This window comes from Hypanus sabinus, chromosome 7, assembly GCF_030144855.1.
Source record: "Hypanus sabinus isolate sHypSab1 chromosome 7, sHypSab1.hap1, whole genome shotgun sequence".
NCBI lineage: Eukaryota > Metazoa > Chordata > Chondrichthyes > Myliobatiformes > Dasyatidae > Hypanus > Hypanus sabinus.
The window spans coordinates 92,118,345-92,139,986 of NC_082712.1; the positions used below are offsets into that span (position 1 = coordinate 92,118,345).

A 21,642-nucleotide genomic window follows, 5' to 3' on the forward strand; every position below is an offset into this window, starting at 1 on the left:
AGCAATTGGGGATTGATGTTTTACTTTGAACAGCTTCCATGGTCTTCTTTGTTTCCTGGCTCTCTGGAGAAGATGAATCTCAGAGTTGTATACAAAAGACATTCTTTGACAATAAATGTACCCTGAACTTTGAACACCTATGGAGGGAAACAAAGTTTCTCTCATGTATTTAATATTTCAATGACATTTGAGTAATCTTGAATACATATAGGGTGATTAAGCATTCCTGCCTATTTAACTAATTAATTCCAGGTGTATGTAAGAGTTCATGAATTGCACATGCCATGATGCCACCATGATAATCATGCACCCCTCACTTAAAGTAAAATCGAAGTTGGACCCACATTTTGGACTGCACTGTCTTCCTTTGAATTATTTTAATGCTTGAAGTTACAAAGCTTTCACGCTGAAAACCTTCATCAGGACCGGAAAGGAAGGGGGCAGAATGCAGAGTAAGAAGGTGTGTGGAGGGGGAGTACAAGTTGGCAGGTAAGCGGTGAGACTGGTTGAGGGGGAAGGCGAGTGGGTGGAGAAGAGGGTGGGAGGGTTTTGACACCGGGAATTAGTCATAGATCACAACAGCATAGAAACAGCCCTTTGGCCTGCCTAGACTGTGCTGTACTATTACTCTGCTTAGTCCCGTCAACCTGGACCATAGCCCTCCATACACCTGCCATCCATGATTCAAGTTTTTTATTCCTTATTTATTTATTATTGAGATACAGCACGGAATAGGCACGCCGCCCAATCACAGGACAATTTACTTCATCAATTAACCTACCAGCTGGTTCGTTGTTAAACTGGGGGAGGAAACCGGAGCAAACCCACGTGGTTACAGGGAGATCGAAACTCCTTACAGGCAGCAGAGGGAATTGAACCCGGGTTGCATTGTACTAAACACCACACTGTCATGCTGCCCTACGAGATTTTTGGCAGCAGTACGGTACAGGACATTAAAAATGTATATTTTGGGTTAAAATAAATAATTAGTGCAAAAGAAGGATAATGAGGTAGTGTTTATGGGTTCATGGACTGTTTGGAAACTTACGGCGGAGTGAAAGAAGCTGTTCCTAAAACATTCAGTGTGGGTTTGCTGGCTCACGGACCTCCTCCCTGACAGTAGCATTGGGAAGAGGGCAGGTCCTCGATGGGGAGGGCTCTTGGTGAGAGTCCGTATTCTAGTACGGTGGTTCGTGTGACGTAGTGCAGTGCTGGTGGTTTGGGGTTCAACTGCGAGCAGCCTGTATGTTCGCCCCACAACAGTGTGCTCTGGTTTCCCCCCACATTCCAAAGACGAACCCGTTCGGGTCGGTGAGTTGTGGGCATGCTGTATTGGCGCTGGAAGGGTGGTGACCCTTGTGGGCTGCCCCTGCCCCCCCCCCCAGGATGATCCTCAGACTGTGTCAGTCCATGGCACAGAAACAATGCATTTCAGAGTGTGTTTCCATGTGCGTGAATTAAGTGAAGCAACTGGCGGTCCCAGCTCAGAATACCAGGAGTGAGGCTGGCCAGTGAACAATGGGTACACTGGCCGATTGGATTGACTGAAACCAAAACGAAGGAGGAACAGTGGAACAGAGACAGGGAGGGGTGTAGGGGATGGAGGAGTTACAGAGACTGGGAGCGGTTACAGAGACAGCGAGGGGTTACAGAGACTGGGAGGGGGTACAGAGACAGGGAGAGGGTGTAGGGGATGGAGGGGTTACAGACAGGGAGGGGGTACAGAGACTGGGAGGGGTTACAGACACTGGGAGGGGGAAACAGACAGGAAGGGGATACAGAGACAGGGAGGGGTGACAGAGACAGGGAGGGGGTTACAGAGACAGGGAGGAGATACAGAGACAGGGAAGGGGGTACAGAGACAGGGAGGGGTGTAGGGGATGGAGGGGTTACAGAGACAGGGAGGGGATACGGAGACAGGGAGGGGTATACAGAGACAGGGAAGGGATACAGAGACAGGGAGAGGGTGTACAGAGACAGGGAGAGGGTTACGGAGACGGAGGGGTTACAGAGACAGGGAGGGGATACAGAGACAGGGAGAGGGTGTACAGAGACAGGGAGGGGTTACAGAGACTGGGAGGGGATACAGAGACAGGGAGGGGTGTACAGAGACAGGAAGGGGTGTAGGGGATGGAGGGGTTACAGACAGGGAGGGGTTACAGAGACTGGGAGGGGTTACAGAGACAGTGAGGGGGAAACAGAGACAGGGAGGGGATACAGAGACAGGGAAGGGGGTTACAGAGACAGGGAGGGGGTTACAGAGACAAGAAAGGGTGACAGAGACAGGGAGGGGATACAGAGACAGGGAAGGGGGTTACAGAGACAGGGAGGGGTGTAGGGGATGGAGGGGTTACAGAGAGAGAGGGGTGTAAGGGCCTGGGGAGAGGGTTACAGAGACAGGGAGGGGTGTATGGGATGGAGGGGGATACAGAGATAGGGAGGGGTGTAGGGGATGGAGGGGGTTACAGAGACAGGGAGGGGTATAGGGGATGGAGGGGGTTACAGAGACAGGGAGGGGTGTAGGGACCGGAGAGGGTTACAGAGACAGGGAGGGGTGTAGGGACTGGAGAGGGTTACAGAGACTGGGAGGGGTGTAAGGGATGGAGGGGGTGCAGAGACAGGGAGAGGGTGTAGGGGATGGAGGGGATTACAGAGACAGGGAGGGGTGTAGGGGATGGAGGGGTTACAGAGACAGGGAGGGGTATAGGGGATGGAGGGGTTACAGAGACAGAGAGGGGTGTAGGGGCTGGAGGGGGTTACAGAGACAGGGAGGGGTTTAGGGGATGGAGGGGTTACAGAGACAGGGAGAGGGTGTACAGAGACAGGGGGGGTGACAGAGACAGGGAGGGGTGTACAGAGACAGGGAGAGGGTTACAGAGACAGGGAAGGGATACAGAGACTGGGAGGGGTGTACAGAGACAGGAAGGGGTGTAGGGGATGGAGGGGTTACAGACAGGGAGGGGTTACAGAGACTGGGAGGGAGTACAGAGACAGGGAGGGGGAAATACAGAGACAGGGAGGGGGTGTACAGAGACAGGGAAGGGGGTACAGAGACAGGGAGGGGGTTACAGAGACAGGGAGGGGTGACAGAGACAGGGAGGGGGAAATACAGAGACAGGGAAGGGATACAGAGACAGGGAAGGGGGTACAGAGACAGGGAGGGGGAACAGAGATGGAGGGGATACAGAGACAGGGAGGGGTTACAGAGAGGGAGGGGGGAATACAGAGACAGGGAGGGGTATAGAGACAGGGAGGGGATACAGAGACAGGGAGGGGTGTACAGAGACACGGAGGGAATACGGAGACAGGGAGGGGGTACAAAGAGGGAGGGGGAATACAGAGAGGGAGGGGTACAGAAACAGGGAGGGGATATAGAGACAGGGAGGGGTGTACAGAGACAGGGAGGGGGTACAGAGACAGGGAGGGGTGTAGGGGCCAGAGAGTGTTACAGAGACAGGGAGGGGTGACAGAGACAGGGAGGGGGAAATACAGAGACAGGGAAGGGATACAGAGACAGGGAAGGGGGTACAGAGACAGGGAGGGGGAACAGAGATGGAGGGGATACAGAGACAGGGAGGGGGTTCAGAGACAGGGAGGGGTTACAGAGACACGGAGGGGATACAGAGACAGGGAGGGGGTACAGAGAGGGAGGGGGGAATACAGAGACAGGGAGGGGTATAGAGACAGGGAGGGGATATAGAGACAGGGAGGGGTGTACAGAGACAGGGAGGGGGTACAGAGACAGGGAGGGGTGTAGGGGCCAGAGGGTGTTACAGAGATAGGGGTGTAGGGGCCAGAGGGGGTTACAGAAACAGGGAGGGGTGTAGGGGCCTGGAGAGAGGGTTACAAAGACAGGGAGGGGTGTAGGGGATGGAGAGGGATATAGAGACAGGGAGGGGTGTAGGGGATGGAAGGGGATACAGAGACAGGGAGGGGTGTAGGGGATGGAAGGGGATACAGAGACAGGGAGGGGTGTAGGGGATGGAAGGGGATACAGAGACAGTGAGGGGTGTAGGGGATGGAGGGGTTTACAGAGACAGTGAGGGGTGTAGGGGATGGAGGGGGATACAGAGACAGAGAGGGATGTGGGGGATGGAGTGGGTTACAGAGACTGGGAATTGAAAATAAATGCTTTTAAGTGAATGTTAGTCTAGAGGTAATGTCAAGAATCTGAAGCTATGATCAGCAGGATTATGACTGAAGAACCTGTGTTAGCACCCTGTGTTAATGGTATTTACAGTGAGTTGCTACAGAGGAAGGTGTGTAATCTGCTCTGGGTCTTTATGTGATCCAGACCTCAGTAATATGTTAGAGTTTGAAATGCCTATAACTGGCCCGTATGTTTCTCTATCGGTGTGTCCAGGAGGGACGAGTTGCAATGAGGTAAAAATATATCTATTATTCTATTCAGTTCTGGGTAAGTGTGGCTGAGATTGAAGTTTATCTTAAACATGTAGTGCACCCCGTCATTTTGCATCAAATCGGAGTTTGTGCTGGGTAGCCTGTAAGTGTCACCACACATCCAGCACCAAGATATCATGCCCATAACTCACTAACCCTAACCTGTGCGTCTTTGGTCTGTGGGAGGAACTGGAGCACCTGGAGGAAACCCAAGACGTCTCAGGGAGAACGTACAGACAACGGAAGGAATTGAACCCCGATCGGTCAGTGTTGGCACCGTAATGTGATATGCTAACTGTCCATTCGGTTATTTTATGCTTTCTGCGTACACTGCCTGACCTGTTGAGTATTTTAGTATTTCTGCATTTATTACTGAACCTCCATCGCCTCATAGGTAGATGCGCTGGCTTCCCTTAAAGTTAAACTATATCTCCTGAGCAACAACGACAAAATGCTGAAGGAGTTCGCCTGGTCGGGCAGCATCTATGGAAGGGAATGGACAGTTGACGTTCAGACCAAGACCCTTCATCAGGACTGAAAAAGAAGGGGGAAGAATGGTGGGAAGAGGTGGGGAAGCACAAGCTGGTGGGTGAGCGGTGATTCCAGGCGAGAGGGAGAAGTTTGTGGGGGCTGGAGGAGTGTAGTGTGAATGATGTGAGAAGCTGGGAGGTGATAGGTGGAAGAGGCAAAGCCCTGAAGAAACTGGAATCCGATAGGAGAGGACTGTCAACCATGGAATAAAGGGAAGGAGGGGTGAACCTGAGGGTGGAAGCTGAGGGTGATGGGCAGATCATGAGCAGGGGGAGGAGAAGGAAAAGCGGCTATGAGGTCTGAGGGATAAAGGAAAACAAGGGCTGTGGAACAGAGAGGAGTGGTTACTGGAAGTTAGAGAAATCAATGTTCATGTTTGAAGAGTGCCATGATGGAATCTGAGGTGTTGAGGGAAAGCAGCATCCATCATCAGGACCCCCACCACCCAGGCCAGGCTCCCTGCTCACTGCGGCCATCAGGGAGAAGGTACAGGAGCTTCAGGACCCACACCACCCAAGCCAGGCTCCCTGCTCACTGCAGCCATCAGGGAGAAGGTACAGGAGCTTCAGGATCCACACCACCCAAGCCAGGCTCCCTGCTCACTGCGGCCATCAGGGAGAAGGTACAGGAGCTTCAGGACCCACACCACCCAAGCCAGGCTCCCTGCTCACTGCGGCCATCAGGGAGAAGGTACAGGAGCTTCAGGATCCACACCACCCAAGCCAGGCTCCCTGCTCACTGCGGCCATCAGGGAGAAGGTACAGGAGCTTCAGGACCCACACCACCCAAGCCAGGCTCCCTGCTCACTGCGGCCATCAGGGAGAAGGTACAGGAGCTTCAGGATCCACACCACCCAAGCCAGGCTCCCTGCTCACTGCGGCCATCAGGGAGAAGGTACAGGAGCTTCAGGATCCACACCACCCAAGCCAGGCTCCCTGCTCACTGCGGCCATCAGGGAGAAGGTACAGGAGCTTCAGGACCCACACCACCACGTTCAGGAGCAGTTGTCGCCCTCAACCATCAGGCTCTTGAACCAAAGGAGATAACTTCACTCAACTTCACTTGCCCCTTCATTGAAATGTTCCAACAACCAATGGACTCTTCTTCTCATGTTTTTGCTATTTATTGCTTTACTTATTAATATTATTTCTTCCTTTTTGTTTTTGCACAGTTTGTTGCCTTTTGCACAGTGGTTGAACTCCCAAGTTCATCCATGAAAGACCATGAGGTCTTCCATTGATTCTGTTCTGGCTATTATTCTATGGATTTATTGAGTATACCCACAAGAAAATGAATCTCAGGGTTGTATATGAAGACATATATGTACTTTGATAATAACTTTTGAACTTTGAACCTGAGTTTGGCCTCAATTTGTGTGGAGGAGCCATGGACAGACATGCCAGTGTGAGAATGGCAAGTGGAATTGAAATGGGTGACCACCAGGAGATCCTGTTACTGCAGCTGGAGTTAGGGGACTGGGCAAAGTGATCCCCCATGTACCGTGTGTCAGGTCTCACCAATGTGCAGGAGGCCACACCAGGAGCACCGGATACAATAAATCACCCCGGCAGACTCACAGGTGAACAACTGTTAAGACCTCTGTGACACATAAAATGCTGGGGGACTTCAGCAAGTCAGACAGCATCTATGGAGGGTAATGACAGTCAGCTTTTTGGACTGAGACCCTTCGACTCTTTATTCCTGTCTGATTTGCTGAGTTCCTCCAGGATTCTGTGTGTGTCACTCCAAGATCTGCAGCACCCCTTGTCTGCATCCCTACCACCTCCCTGCTTGTGTTCCACCTCTTCCTCCCTCTACCTTTTCACTCTGGCTTCTGGCCTCTTTAAAACAGCATTAATTTTTTTTGTTTGTTTTAATAGCCCTACAGCATTTTCTGGCTGTCAGGAGTGGAGCTACGTCTCTACCAAATGAGGTGTGAGGTGCTCCTTCCCTCTGCTAGCCTGCAGGTCACCCTTGGGCGAGGTGTCTCACCTGGTTAGCCCCAGATCAGGGTCACATGAAGCCATGGGAGCAGGAGGTGGATGAGCTCATCACAAGTCCTGGTTGTGTGACCCCTGACACCAGGCAGACAATCTCTGAGGAGTATTGATAATGTCTGGGGTCACCCGTCTTGTAAAGACACTGACCAGAAGAAGGCAATGGCAAACCACTTCCGTAGAAAAATTTGCCAAGAACAATCATGGTCATGGAAAGACCGTGATCACCCACATCATACAGCATGGCACATAGTGATGGTGATGGCACTTTGCAGAAAAGAGCTGTAGGGTGGGTAGTGTCAGCAGTGACTTTTCCTGCCTGATTCTCTGTCCTGCAGTGAGAGTAAACAATGACCTTTCTGCTGACCTGGCAGCTGACTGTCATCTTCGTCTGCGGTGAGAGGCTGCACCAACCCAGACAGTAATGGGTGACGTGTTTCTAGAAAGGTTGTAGATTCAGCCAGCTCTGTCAGGGAAAAACCCTCCCCACTGTCCAGAATGTCTTCCCTCTATCATTCCGGACCCTCGGCTTCAGGGACCATCAGGGAGGAGGTATAGGAGCCTGAAAATCCCCTCCACCATCATACTTCTGAACAGTCCATAAATCCATGGACACTGCCTAGAATTATTCCCTTTATGTATATATTTAGTTATTTTTAAACAATTCTATGTCTTTAATGTATACTACAGCCACAAAATAACAGATTTTGTGTCATGTAAGTCAGTGATAATGCACTTGATTCTGATTGACCTTCACACATAAATCTCATCTCCCATGGCAGAGGATTCATTTCTTAACAACTGCGCCAGCATCTCACAAGGATAATCTCCATAATCCTCTGATCACTGTCCACAATCGTGGGCAATCTCCCCATTTCAACACGCAAACCCTCTCCAACCCTCCCATTTCAGAAAGTCCAGGAACTTAGACACAGCTCACCCTCCCCTCCACAGACTTCGTCTACACTTTTCACTGCCTCAAAATAATCAAAAACCCTGTCCAGCCGGGGCACTCTTCTGCCTGGTGGCCTAAAAACCATGTACCAGCAAGCTCAAGGACAGTTCTAACCCACCGTTACCAAACTCTTGAACAGACCTCTGGTACAATTTGACTTGACCTCACAATCTACCTCATTATGATCTAATCATTTACTCGCACTTCGCCTTTTCACCAGCTTTCACACTTGATTCTACACGATAAACATTATTATTGTTTTACCATAGAACATTACGGCACAGTAGAGGCCCTTCAGCCCACGATGTTGAGTCAAACTTTCAACGTGTTCTAAGATCAATCTAACCCTTCCCTCTGCATGGCCTCCATTTTCTATCATCCACGTGCCTATCGAGGGGATGTCTCTGCTTCTGCCACCACCCTGCCTGTGCATTGCATGCACTCACCATTGTCTGTGTAAAGAATTTACCTCTATCATCCCCCCTCTATTCCAATCACCAGAAAACAGTGCCCCCTCCTATTGGCCACTTCCGTCCTAGAAAAGGGTCTCTGACTGTCCACTCGACCTATGCCTCTTATCATCTTGTACACCTCTCATCCAAGACAACAACAGCAAGACAAACTGTTCACTGTATCTTGGTACATGTGACGATAATAAACAAATTCCAATCCAACCCGATCTGAATGAACTACGTGTCAAAGGGAGAGGCTCATTAGTCAAATAAGACTGTGGGACATGGGAGCTGAATTAGGCCGTCCAACCCATCGTCTGTTCCATCATTCCATCATGGCAGATTTAGTATCCCTCTCAACTCCATTCTCCTACCTTCTCCACATAACCTTCGATTAATCAAGAACCTATCAATCTCTGCTTTAAATATACCCAAGGCTTGACGTCCACAGACATTAGTGCTAATGAATTCCACAGATTTATGCCCTCAGGCTAAACAAGTTCCTCCTAATCGCCAGTCTAAAGGGATGCACTTCTCTTCTGAGGCTGTGCCCTCTGGTCCTAGACTTCTCCGGTATAGGTAATATCCTGTCCATGTCCACTCTACCTAGGCCTTTCAATATTCAATAGGGTCCAAGTAGATCCCTCTGCATTCTTCTAAACTCCAGTGAGTACGGGCCTAGAGCCATCCTAAATCTAGAGATACATTGTGCAGAGCATTTTAGGAGTCTGATTTCAGGAAATTAAATTTTTTAAAACATTTTACAGAACACACTGAGAGAATGAGTCAGGCACTAATCCAGTTGCTTTCACTGTGACTCTCCCTACGAGACTGCGGTCACGGCAGGATGGTGTTTGCAAAGTAGAGATAGTAAGCCACTCACATCCTGACCTGCAGCAGTCAGAAACTGGGCCGACTCCTCCTCCCCTCTCCGGGCTCCACACGCCAGCCTCAGCCTCGCCACCTCTTTCCTCAGCCTCTCCATCTCGGCTGTCTGCAAGCCCTGGGCCAGCAGGCAGGCCAGGACTCCAGCCAATGCCACCAGGCCTGACACTGCCGCCCCCTTCTCGACCCAATACCAGGACATGGTACAGGAGCGCTTCGGTTAGAGGCAGTCAGACAGAGACAGAGTTGCCTCCCAGTGCTGGCGTGGCTCCAGTGTGGGAGGGGTTTAACCAAACCGACCTGACAGATTCTGTCTCAGCCTACTGCAGGGAGGCGCAGCACAATGAACTCACTGCCTCTCAGCTCTAGAGGCTCTGCTTCACTCTCTTTCTGTCTGTCTGAGGCCATTTTGTGTGGAGATTGGGATAGTCATTGTGGAGATAATCTACGGGTAGGTTAGTGTGGAGATGTGTTGTGTTGTGGGGTGGCTAGTGTGGAGATGGGATAGTCTACAGGCTGGCCAGTGTGGAGATGAAGATAATCTATGGGTAGGTTACTATGGAGATGTGTTGTGTTGTGGGGTGGTTAGTGTGGAGATGGGATAGTCTGTGGGATGGTTAGTGTGGAGATGGGATAGTCTGCGGGATGGTTAGTGTGGAGATGGGATAGTCTGTGGGATGGTTAGTGTGGAGATGGGATAGTCTGTGGGGTGGTTAGTGTGGAGATGGAATAGTCTGCGGGATGGTTAGTGTGGAGATGGGATAGTCTGTGGGATGGTTAGTGTGGAGATGGGATAGTCTGCGGGATGGTTAGTGTGGAGATGGGATAGTCTGTGGGATGGTTAGTGTGGAGATGGGATAGTCTACAAGCTGGCCAGTGTGGAGATGAAGATAATCTATGGGTAGGTTACTGTGGAGATGTGTTGTGGGGTGGTTAGTGTGGAGATGGGATAGTCTGTGGGGTGGTTAGTGTGGAGATGGAATAGTCTGTGGGATGGTTAGTGTGGAGATGGGATAGTCTGTGGGATGGTTAGTGTGGAGATGGGATAGTCTACAAGCTGGCCAGTGTGGAGATGAAGATAATCTATGGGTAGGTTACTGTAGAAATGTGTTGTGGGGTGGTTAGTGTGGAGATGGGATAGTCTGTGGGGTGGTTAGTGTGGAGATGGAATAGTCTGCGGGATGGTTAGTGTGGAGATGGGATAGTCTGCGGGATGGTTAGTGTGGAGATGGGATAGTCTACAAGCTGGCCAGTGTGGAGATGAAGATAATCTATGGGTAGGTTACTGTGGAGATGTGTTGTGGGGTGGTTAGTGTGGAGATGGGATAATCTGTGGGGTGGTTAGTGTGGAGATGGAATAGTCTGCGGGATGGTTAGTGTGGAGATGGGATAGTCTGTGGGATGGTTAGTGTGGAGATGGGATAGTCTGCGGGATGGTTAGTGTGGAGATGGGATATTCTACAGGCTGGCCAGTGTGGAGATGAAGATAATCTATGGGTAGGTTAGTGTGGAGATGTGTTGTGTTGTGTTGTGGGGTGCTTATTGTGGAGATGGGATAGTCTGTGGGATGGTTGGTGTGGAGATGGGATAGTCTGTGGGATGGTTGGTGTGGAGATGGGATAGTCTGTGGGATGGTTGGTGTGGAGATGGGATAGTCTGCGGGATGGTTGGTGTGGAGATGGGATAGTCTGTGGGATGGTTGGTGTGGAGATGGGATAGTCTCTGGGATGGTTAGTGTGAGTGGTCTGATCACGCAGTACGACAGTGACCAGGCTCTATGGCTTCATGCCCTTAAGGAGCATGTATGACCTTTTGGCCCCATATGGCCTCTTTTACTCACCCTGTGTTCATCTGGTTACCGCAAATTGATTCCAGGTTGGTGAGGCAAAGTATTCAGATCTTCCCTTCCCTGGTGGGACTAACCAATGAAGAGAAGTATTTCGAGGTGAATGCAGGATCAGAAGATGAAAGCTGAGGCCATAAGGTTGTGGGTGGCACAGGAACGTACAGACACACATAATGGAAACAGGCCATTCAGCCCAACTAACCTACCTCACGATTTTGCTTACTTTGCACTCTTTTACAAATATATTTACCATACAAAATTATGAGTGGTATAGACAAGGTAAAAGCAAGCATGTTTAACCACTGCGGTTGGGTTGGGCTACTATCAGAGGTCATGGGTTAAGGGTGAAAGGTGAAATGTTTAAGGGGCACATGAGAGGAAACTTCTTCAGAGAGTCATGAGAGTGTGGAACGAGCTGCCGGCACAAATGATGCTCAATTTCAATATTTTAGAGAAATTTGGATAGGTACATGGGGGATAAAGGTACAGAGGGGTATGGTGCCGGTGCAGGTGAATGGGAGTATGCAGTTTGAATGGTTCGGCATGGACTCGATGGGCTGAAGGACCTGTTTCTATGCTGTCCTTTTCTAAATTCTACTTCTATGACTCTGATCCATTCTGACCAAGATGACCATCCAAGTGTGTCCCATTATCCCACATATGGAAACCTTTCCTATCCATCTACTTGCCTCAACCTCTTCCTCTGGCAGCTCCTTCCTACCGCCTGAGTGAAGAAGTTGCCCCTCAGATTCCTGAGAGGGAAATGAAATGGTGGAGCAAACCTGATGGGCCAAATGGCCTAATTCTGCTCCTATGTCTTATGGTCTTATGAACAAGCAGCATTTGTGGAGGGGAATAAACAGTTGATGCTCCAGGCAAGACCCTTCTTTGGGACTAGACAGGAAGAGGGGCAGAAACCAGACTAAGAAAAGGGGCAGAGGGAGAAAAGGACAAGCTGGCAGGCCAAGTGAGGAGGGAGGTGGATGAAGTGAGGAGCCAGGATATGATTGTTGGAAAGCGTAAAGGGCTAAAGAAGGAATCTGATAGGAGAGGAGAGTGGACCATGGAAGCCACAGTTGAGGAAGGGCACCAGAGTTGTTGACGGACCAAGTGAGGAGAACAGAAGGGGTGGGGGGGGAATTCGGATGGGAGATGGAAAGAGGAGAGAGGAGAAATGATCAGAAGTTGGAGAAGTCGATGTTTGTGCCATCAGACTGGAGGCTACCCAAATGGAATGTGAAATGCTGCTCCTCCAACCTGAGGATGGCCTCATGGTGGCAGTAGAGTTCAAGTTCACATTTATTGTCATCTGACTGTACACATATACAACCAAACGAAACAACGTTCCTCCAGACCATCGTGCATCCTCACAACATATATCACACACAGCACATAAACCGAAATATTGCCATAAATCAATTAATAAAATATCATGCAAAATGCATGCAGAGCGTAGCACAGAGGAGGCCATGAACCAACATGTCGGAATGGGAATGGGAAGTTGAATTGAAATGGATAGCCCTGGGTTCAACCCTACCTCGGACCTCTGTCTCCCTGCTCCCCTGTCCTCTGCACCCCAGCCCTCTCCCCTCTCCATTCTCAGTCCTGACACAGGCTCTTGACCCATAACACCCAGAAATGCTGAGTTCTTCCAGCAGACTGTGTTTTTTATTGCTCCATGTTTGAAGTCTCTCCATGGCTCAATCCCTCGAGTCCCAGCAACTTCCTTGTAAACCTCCTCTGTACTCTTCCCAGCTCAACGCCGTCTCTCCCAGCTGGGCGATTGAAACTGAACTCTATATTCTGAAAGTAACTTCACTGACATCTTGTGCAACTAAATAACTGCACCTCAGCTCCATTACTGAGGCAGGAATGGCCCTAGAGGTGAGGGATTTCTGCTGTAAGGAGGTAATGTGAGCTATGGGTTTGGGTGGAGGGAGGGTCCAGGCTGCAGTTGTTTCCTTTAGAGACGGAGCTGAGAAAGTGTTGAAGCTGCACAGTTCCAGTGACTTGGGCTCGATCCCGTCTGTGAACTCTCTCACACTTTCCATGACCCTGTAGATTTTTCTTCCGAGCTGTCCCTCGAAAGGCAGCGAACTCCACACTGGGAATAATAAACATGAGAGATTCTGCAGATGCTGGAAATCTGGAGCAACACACACAAAATGCTGGAGGAACTCAGCAGGTCAGGCAGCATCTATGGAGAGGAATAAACTGCTGATTTATTGTTTGGGTGGTGGTGGAGATACATCCCTACCAAAGGAGGTGTGAGGTGCTCCTTCCCTCCACTAGCCTGTAGGTCACCCTTGGGCAAGGTGTACACCTGCTTAGACCCCCCCACCTACCTACTGATCAGGGTCACGTGAAGCCACGGGAGCAGGTGGTGGATGGTGGCATTGCAAGTTGGTTGGAGATCCATCCATCATTTGTAAGTCCTATTTATGCGGCCACTGACGCCAGGCAGACAATCTCTGCAGAGTATTGATGATGGCTGGGGTCACACTTCTTGTAATGACAGTCCAGGAAGAAGGCAATGGCAAACCACTTCTGTAGAAAGATTGGCCATGGTCACGGAGATCATGATCACACACGTCATACGACACGACACATGATGAAGATGTTTTGGGCTGGAACCTTTCATCAAAAAGGAAGGAGGCAGAAGTCGGGGGACGGGGAGGAATTCCAGCTGGCAGGTGATAGGTGAGACCAGATGAGGAGGAAATCGCTGGGTGAGGGAAAGGGAGATGAAATAAGAAACTGGGAGGAGATAGGTGGAAGAGGTAAAGGGCTGAAGAAGAAGGGATCTGATAGGAGAGGACAGTAGACCCTGGAAGAAAGGCACCGGAGCGGGATGATGTCATTATTTCCTCGGACTTTTTGAAAGCCACCTCACCCAGTTTTGTGCATTGCCATTTCTTCCCAACCTGTAGTAATGAGTTCAAGGGGATGGAGCAGGATAGCCAGTAGTAATTGACAAATCCTAAAGAGCACCACAACAGTGACACATCCTTTGGCCTTGGGGTATTCACCACTGCTTGCAATTTTCTCAGTAGTATGGCCACAGCAAATGATGATTGGTTTAAAGCATAGGTGTCAAACAGTCTTCTTCATAAGAAACGGAATTTGTGAAGTGAAACACTTTGTAGTTATAGCAGAGACTGAGCCACATGAGACCAGGCTGAAAAAACGGAGGCAATGAAAGCTGCGTTCGCACGCGCCCGACTGATCGGGCCCGCATGAAGCTGCATTTTGCCCAATCCGGCCCGTGACCTAAAATGAGTTACACCCCTGTAATAAAGTATTCACACTTGTTACATCATACTGTGAGCCCATAATCTATCAACACTGTCTCGAAATTTTGGAGATGTTCATTGTTATCCTTAAGGTGACAATGATGTCATCCAGGTAACACTGAGTGCCTGGGCAGCTTTGCAGCACCTGGTCCATAGCTTTCTGCCAGAGTGCAGGTGCAGATGCCACCCCAAAAATCAGCCTACTATAGCGAAAAGGTCTTTGTGAGTGTTTCTGGGGAGAAACATTTCGGACTCTTCTTCCATCTCCAGCTGTAGGTTGGCCTCAGTGTTGGCCAAAGTGTTTCCCTCCAGAAAGGTCGCCTATCCTGGGCAGATGGTATTGATCTACTTTCATTACTGGATTGATGGTGACCTTAAAATCACTTCAGATCCTGACAGGCCCATCCTTCTTGGCTACTGGAACCACTGGAATTGCCCATGGGTTCCACTCAGTCTTGGGAACAAATCCTTCAGCCCCCATGTGATCCAGCTCACTGCTACTTCATCACAGATGGCACAGGGAACCGGACGGGCCGCGTAAAGTTTGGGTATGGCGTCTTCATTTAACACAATTTAACCTCTGACAAGTTTGAGTTTTCCGAAGCCATCCTAGAACACTGGTGTGGGATCACCCAGTACCTTTCTGAATTCACTTTCTTTCAACTCTGTTGCAGGTGACATGGCATGCAAATGATGGATGGATCTCCAATCAAGTTGTATTTGGCTCAGCCAATGCTGGCCCTCCCGCTTTTACCACATAAAAGCTCAATGTGGCTTGTTGGTTGTTGTATTTCACTGTTATGAATGTTACCTTTCCTCCAGTATAACTTCTTACTTTGAAATGAGCAGCCTTCAGTTCAGTGTCTTTGATATTTCCTCTTTTTTGAGGCATTGTAAGTGTTGTTATTTCAATGTACTTGAGCTATTTTGGAAAAATAATAATAAAAAGATTTGAAAAGAATTAAATGCTGTTCAAACTCATTTTGTGAAATGACTGAAACAGCCAAGCCAAAGTCCAATTCCATTTTAATTAATTTGCAGTTCACTTCTGGTGTAAGCGGTATTGCTTGTCTATTTTTAGATTTCACATTGTAAATCTCATTCCTGTGTCACTTCCATCATTATCAAAATTTTCATCAAAAACATGCAGATTAGAGATGCTCTTTGTATTTGTCCTACTTTGTAGCATTTTTCTGCAAGTTTTGTCTTTAAACCTGCACTGGTCTGTTATATGCGAGACCCTACCACAGCGGTAACACAATTTGCTCTTACAGGCAGGTTTCTGTTCAGGAATTGCAATTTTGTTCACGCTCACTTTCATTCCTGACGGCAACTCAATTGCACATCTGGCTGCTGTTTCTGTTGATAAAGTGGTTTTAATTGCTCTTTTAAATGTGAGTTGTGCTTCAGTTAGGAGCCATTTTTGAATGCTTTCTCATAAGGTTCTACAATGATCTTCTAGTGCATCATTAAGTCCATTACCAAACTGGCAATGCTCAGACAGCTTCTTCAATTCAGCCACATATGCTGAAATGGACTCCCCTTCCTTCTGATTCTGCTTATGAAAGCTAAAGTGTTCTGCAATCAACAAGGGCTTTGGTTCTAAATGTTCCTGCATTGCATTCACGACATCAGTAAAGCTAATTTCAGCTGGTTTGGTTTGAGCAGTTAAACTTCTAAGCAAACTGTATATTTTTCCACCCAATGCACCCAGCAACAGTGGTGCTTGCTGTTCATTGGCTATTTCACATACTTGAGAATACTGTTCAATTTGTTCAGTATACATCATCCTGCTATCCAATTAACTGTGTCTACCTTTCCACTTGTTCACACCACAAACATCAGAATGGGGAAGAAATGTGATCTAAGTGACTTTGACAGTGGAGAGATTATTAGTGCCAGACGGGGTGGTTTGAGTATCTCAGAAACTGCTGATGTCCTGGGATTTTCACACTTAGCAGTCTCTAGTGGCTGCTATGGCGTAGTGGCATCAGTGCCGGACTTCAGAGCAAAGGCTCCCAAGTTCAAATCCAGCCAGCTCCAAAAAAACCTGGAGATGGATGGGCTCCGCCAGGTTTCAGATGCCCAAGACATGCCGTACGATGAGCAATCACCAAAAAGATCGGTGCAAAAAGCTTGTCATGACGGCGCCCTGACGAAACACTGTGCACACACACAGTCTCTAGAGTCTGCTGGGAACAACATAAGCATTCCAGTGAGGGGCAGTTCTGTGGGCAAAAACACCTTGTTAAAGAGAGAGGTCAAGCTGACAGGAAGGTGACCATAATTCAAATAACCACTCATTACAACAATGCGTGTGCAGAAGAGCATCTCTGAATACACAACACTTCAAACCTGGTAGTGGATGGGCCACAGCAGCAGAAGACAACAAACGTACACTTAGTGGCCACTTTATTAGGTACAGGTTTCTAATGAAGTGGCCACTGAGTGTATGTTTTTGAACTGAGAGATTTGGTAATAGGGAGGAGCAATATGAACTTAAAACATTTTGAATGTGATTGTAGGGAAGTCTTTGAGGTGGAGGAGTACATTGAAAAGGCCGTTCCAAAAATAATCCGACTGACTTATTTTTGAAACGACACAGATCTGAGAAGGCTGTGCTGTAAACTTTTCTAAAAACACAGTGCGTTCTTCAGCTGGAGTTCCGGGCTCCGTGTTTTTTAGGAAGGATGCCAACCTCTTGAAGATGGTGTGGATTTGCTGGGAACAGATACCCTCAGTGGGAATATTGTCATGGAAAGGCGGCATTGGCAATCCTATGCACTCTTCCATGTCACCCCGAGGTTAATTGCAAACCCCTTCGAGGCCCATGACATGGTTCATAACCATGGCAACTAATATTTTTTCCCCGGAACGTTCCTGCAAACAGCAATGTAATAAAAACCAATTAATCTCATTTTAAGTTTTCTGACACAGGGTCTTGACCCAAATCACAGACAATTCCTTTCCCCACGCTGATGCCGAGTTCCTCCAGCAGTCTGTACATCACTCTAGCTTCCATCTTCTGCCGTCTCTTGAGTATTTTATTTCATTTTCTCTTTAATCATTTCTCTGTCAAGGGCAGAATTGATCATCCGTCCCTAATCACCTCCGGGAGGTGGCAATAACCCTGAATGGTGCTGATTAGAGGGGAGTGTGTGGGTGGGAGAGGAAGGATGGGAAAGGTAAGGGTGGTTAGAGGGAAGGGGAAAGGGAGAAGAGGGTAGGATAGTTGGAGGAGAGGGGTGGGAAGGATTCTGCTCCAAAGCCCACCTAAGCTGGTCCCACTTGCCCCATATCCCCCTAGACCAGGGGTTCCCAATCTTTTTTACGCCATGGAGCAATATCATGGATCCCTGTGCTAAACCTCTCCTGTCCACAGACCTGGCCAAGTGTCTTTCGAATCTCGTACCTGCCTCGGCCACTTCCTCCGGCAACTCGTCCACACTCTGCAGGAGGAAGTTGGCTCTCAGGTCCCTCATAAATCTTTCACCATTCACCCTCTTTGGAGGACATTAATGAATTAGCTGGAATTTTACACAAAGCTAGTAAAAAAAAATAGAAACATAGAAAATAGGTGCAGGAGTAGGCCATTCAGCCCTTTGAGCCTGCACCGCCATTGAGTATGATCATGGCTGATCATCCAACTCAGAACCCTGTACCTGCTCTCTCCATACCCCCGATCCCTTTAGCCACAAGGGATGATAAGGTGAATTTTACTTCTCACATCATTAAAGTGAGGCTGCAATAACTTCTAATACACTCAGTGGCCACTTTACTAGATACCTCCTGTACCTAATCAAGTGGCCACTTGATTAGCTGAACCTGTCAGCTTGAACCAGTCTGACCATTCTCCTCTGACCTCTCTCATTAGCAAGATGTTTTCACCCAATGAACTGCCGCTCACTCCCACCAGGAGGTTTTCAGAAGGAAGCTGTTTACGATCATCATAGATGGAAGCAAGTCCAAAACATGCCAAGCTTGTTTTGGAAACAGGATCAAGGAGTATTTAGCACAGCTACAGAATGTCAGAAATGGTCAGGTGTAAGATGCAATTTCCTCCCAGGAGACAGTTTTATTTCTCCACACATGAAAATTCCAGAAGATCAGCAGTCTTCGGTCTTTCAACAGAATGACGGAAGGACTAGATAAAATGGATGTTGAGAGGATGTTTCCTACAGTGGGGGTGTTCAGAACTAGAGGGCACAGCCTCAAGATTGAGGGGTGATGCTTTAGAACAGAGGTGAGGAGGAATTTCTTTAGCCAGAGGGCAGTGAATCTGTGGAATGCTCTGGCACAGACAGCTGTGGAGGCCAAGTCTGTGGGTATATTTAAAGCAGAAGTTGATAGTTTCCTGATTGGTCAGGGCATTAAAGGTTATGGCAAGTAGGCAGGTGCATGGGGTTGAGTGGGATCTGGGATCAGCCAATATGGAATGGTGGAGTAGACTCGATGGGCTGAAATGGCCTAACTCTGCTCCTATGCCTTATGGTCCCTGAGATACTCAAACCGCTGCATCTGGCACCAACAATCATTCTACGTCAAAGTCAGTTGGATCACATTCTTCCCCACTCTAATGTTTAGTCTGAACAACAACTGAACCTCTGGCCATGTCTGCCACATGATTAGATATTTGCATTAATGAGCAGGTGTATAGGTGTACTGAATGAAGTGACCGCTGAATGTCTACTTGAAGTTTTTGGCTCATCCTTGCCAATGGTTATCTGCCAATAATCCTCCCATCCCTGAAATTCCCACTTCCCCCCCATCTCAATTGGGCAGAAGATTTAAATTCCTGAAAGCACGTACCATGAGCCTCAAGGACAGCTTGTATCCCTCAGTTGTAAGACTATTGAATGGGCCCCTTGTACGATAAGACTTCACAATTGGCACAGTAGTGTAGCAGTTAGGGCAATGCCTTTCAGCTATAATCTTCAGGAAGCCACGGGTGAAGTGGCTGTTCCGGACTAAACTTGAATCAATGAAGGATGCTTGACAGCTGTGTGCAGGGCTTGAACGCTATCGCCTCTTACAAAGTGAAATCAAGTGACATAGGTGACACCAGGGTTTCGTTCCAGATGAGCTCAATACCTTCTATACTCACTCTGACTGTCAAAACATGGAGGAACCATCACAAACTCCCACAGCCTCTGAAGATCCCATGAGTTCAGTCTGTGAGGTCGACCCTTCAGGAGGAATTAATCTCAGATGGGGAACCCGGCTGAGTACTGAAGACCTGTGCTGACAACTGGCTGGAGATCTTTAACCTCTAGATCCAGCAGTGTGTGGTACCCACCTGCTTCAAGCAGGCTTCAATCGTACCGGTGCCTGAGAAAAGCGTGGTGACCTGCCTCAGTGACTATCGTACAGTAGCACTCACATCCACTGCGACGAAGTGCTTGGAGAGATTGGTGATGAAACTTATCAACTCCTGCCTGAGAAACTGGCTTTCTGGAGGTCACAGCTGAAAAGCGTTGCGCTAACTGCTACACTACCGTGCCATTTCACTGGCTCTTCACACAACTCTGGAACATCTGTACAACTAATGAGCATACAACAGAATGCTCTTTGTCGGCTACAGCTTGGCATTCGAAACGATCATCCCCTCAGAACTAATCAGTAAGCTCCAAGGCCTTGGCCTTGATACCTCCTTCTTCAATTGGATCCTGGATTTCCTCACTTGCAGACCCCATTCAGTTCAGATTGGCAACAACATCTCCTCCACAATCTGCATCAGCACAGGGGCACCACAAAGCTGTGTGCTTCGCCCCCCCCCCCCCCCGCTCCACTCACTTTACATTTATGACTGTGAGGATAAGCACAGCTCTACTGCCATATTTAAGTTTGCTGATGACACCTCTGTCACTGGCCAAATCAAAGGTGGTGATGAATCAGCATACAGGACGGAGATTGAATATCTGGCTGAGAGGTTCCACAACAACAACCTCTTATTCAACATCAGCAAGACCAAGGAGTTGATTATTGACTTCAGGAAGAGGAACTCAAAGGTCCATGAGCCAGTCCTCTTTGGGGATGAGAGCTAGTGAGAGAGCTGGTTGCCAAATTTAAATTCCTCACTGTTCTCATTTCTGAGGACCTGTCTTGGGCCCAGCACATCAATGCAATTACGAAGAAAGCGCAGCGGCACCTCTACTTCAGAATCAGAATCGAGGTTTAATATCACCAGCATATGTCATGAAATTTGTTAACTTTGTGGCAGCAGTACAATGCAATACATAATAATAGAGAAAAACTGTCAATTACAGTAGGATATATATATTAAATGCCAAATTAAATAAGTAGTACAAAAAAAATAAAAAAAAGTAGTGAGGTAGTGTTCATGGGTTCAATTGCCATTCAGAAATCGGATGGCAGAGGGGAAGAAGCTGTTCCTGAATCACTGAGTGTGAGCCTTTAGGCTTCTGTACCTCCTTCCTGTTGAGAACAAGGCATGAGATGGGTGATGGTGGTCCTTAACGATGGATGCTGCCTTTTTGAGGCATTGTTCCTTGAAGGTATCCTGGATGCTGGGGAGGCTGGTGCCCATGATGGAGCTGACTAAGTTTACAACTCTCTCCAGCTTACTTTGATCCTGTGCAGTAGCAACCCCCCCCCCCCCATACCACATTGTAATACAGATAGTTAGAACCCTCTCCATGGTCCCTCTCTAGAATTTTTTTAGTGTTTTTGGATACGTACCATATCTTTTCAAACTCCTGATGAAGTTTTGCCACTGTTGTGCCTTCTCTGCAGCTGTATCAATATATTGGGTCCAGGTTGTTAGATCCTCAAAGATATTAACACTCAGGAACCTGAAACTGCTCACCCTCTCCACTTCTGATCCCTCTATGAGGACTGGTGTGTGCTCCCTGATCTTACTCTTTCTTAAGTCCATTATCAGTTCTTTGGTCTTACTGACTTTTGAATGCAAGGTTCTTGCTGTGATAGCTGATATATGTATTTCACTCCTGTACACCCTCTCATGACCATCTGAAATTCTGCCAACAATGGTTGTATCGCCAGCAAATTTATAGATGCTGTTTGAGCAATGCCTAGCCACACAATCATGGGTGTAGAGAGAGTAGAACAGTGGGCTAAGCATACATTCCTGTGTGGAACACCAGTGTTAATTATTACTGAGGTGGGGATGTTATTTCCAATCTGCACAGACTGTGGTCTCCCGGTGAGGAAGTCAAGGATCCAGTTCAGAGGGAGGTACAGAGGCCCATGTTCTGGAGCTTTTCGATCGGGACTGGTGTTAAACGCTGAGTGTAGTTAACAA

General features: G+C 48.3%; 1 protein-coding gene across 3 annotated transcripts in view; it reads right to left on the reverse strand.

Moving 5' to 3' along the window:
• The window catches only part of LOC132396991 (tumor necrosis factor ligand superfamily member 13-like), a 40,595-nt gene extending 31,144 nt beyond the window's left edge, over positions 1–9,451 (reverse strand). For 2 of the 3 annotated variants that reach the window (XM_059975171.1, XM_059975170.1), the window contains exon 1: positions 9,220–9,451. In XM_059975171.1, coding sequence (XP_059831154.1) covers positions 9,220–9,423 — 204 coding nt within the window. In that variant the 5' untranslated portion in view covers positions 9,424–9,451. The remainder of the gene's footprint in view (positions 1–9,219) is intronic. The other variant, XM_059975172.1, reaches the window with a different exon arrangement.
• Between the last annotated feature and the right edge of the window lie 12,191 nt (positions 9,452–21,642).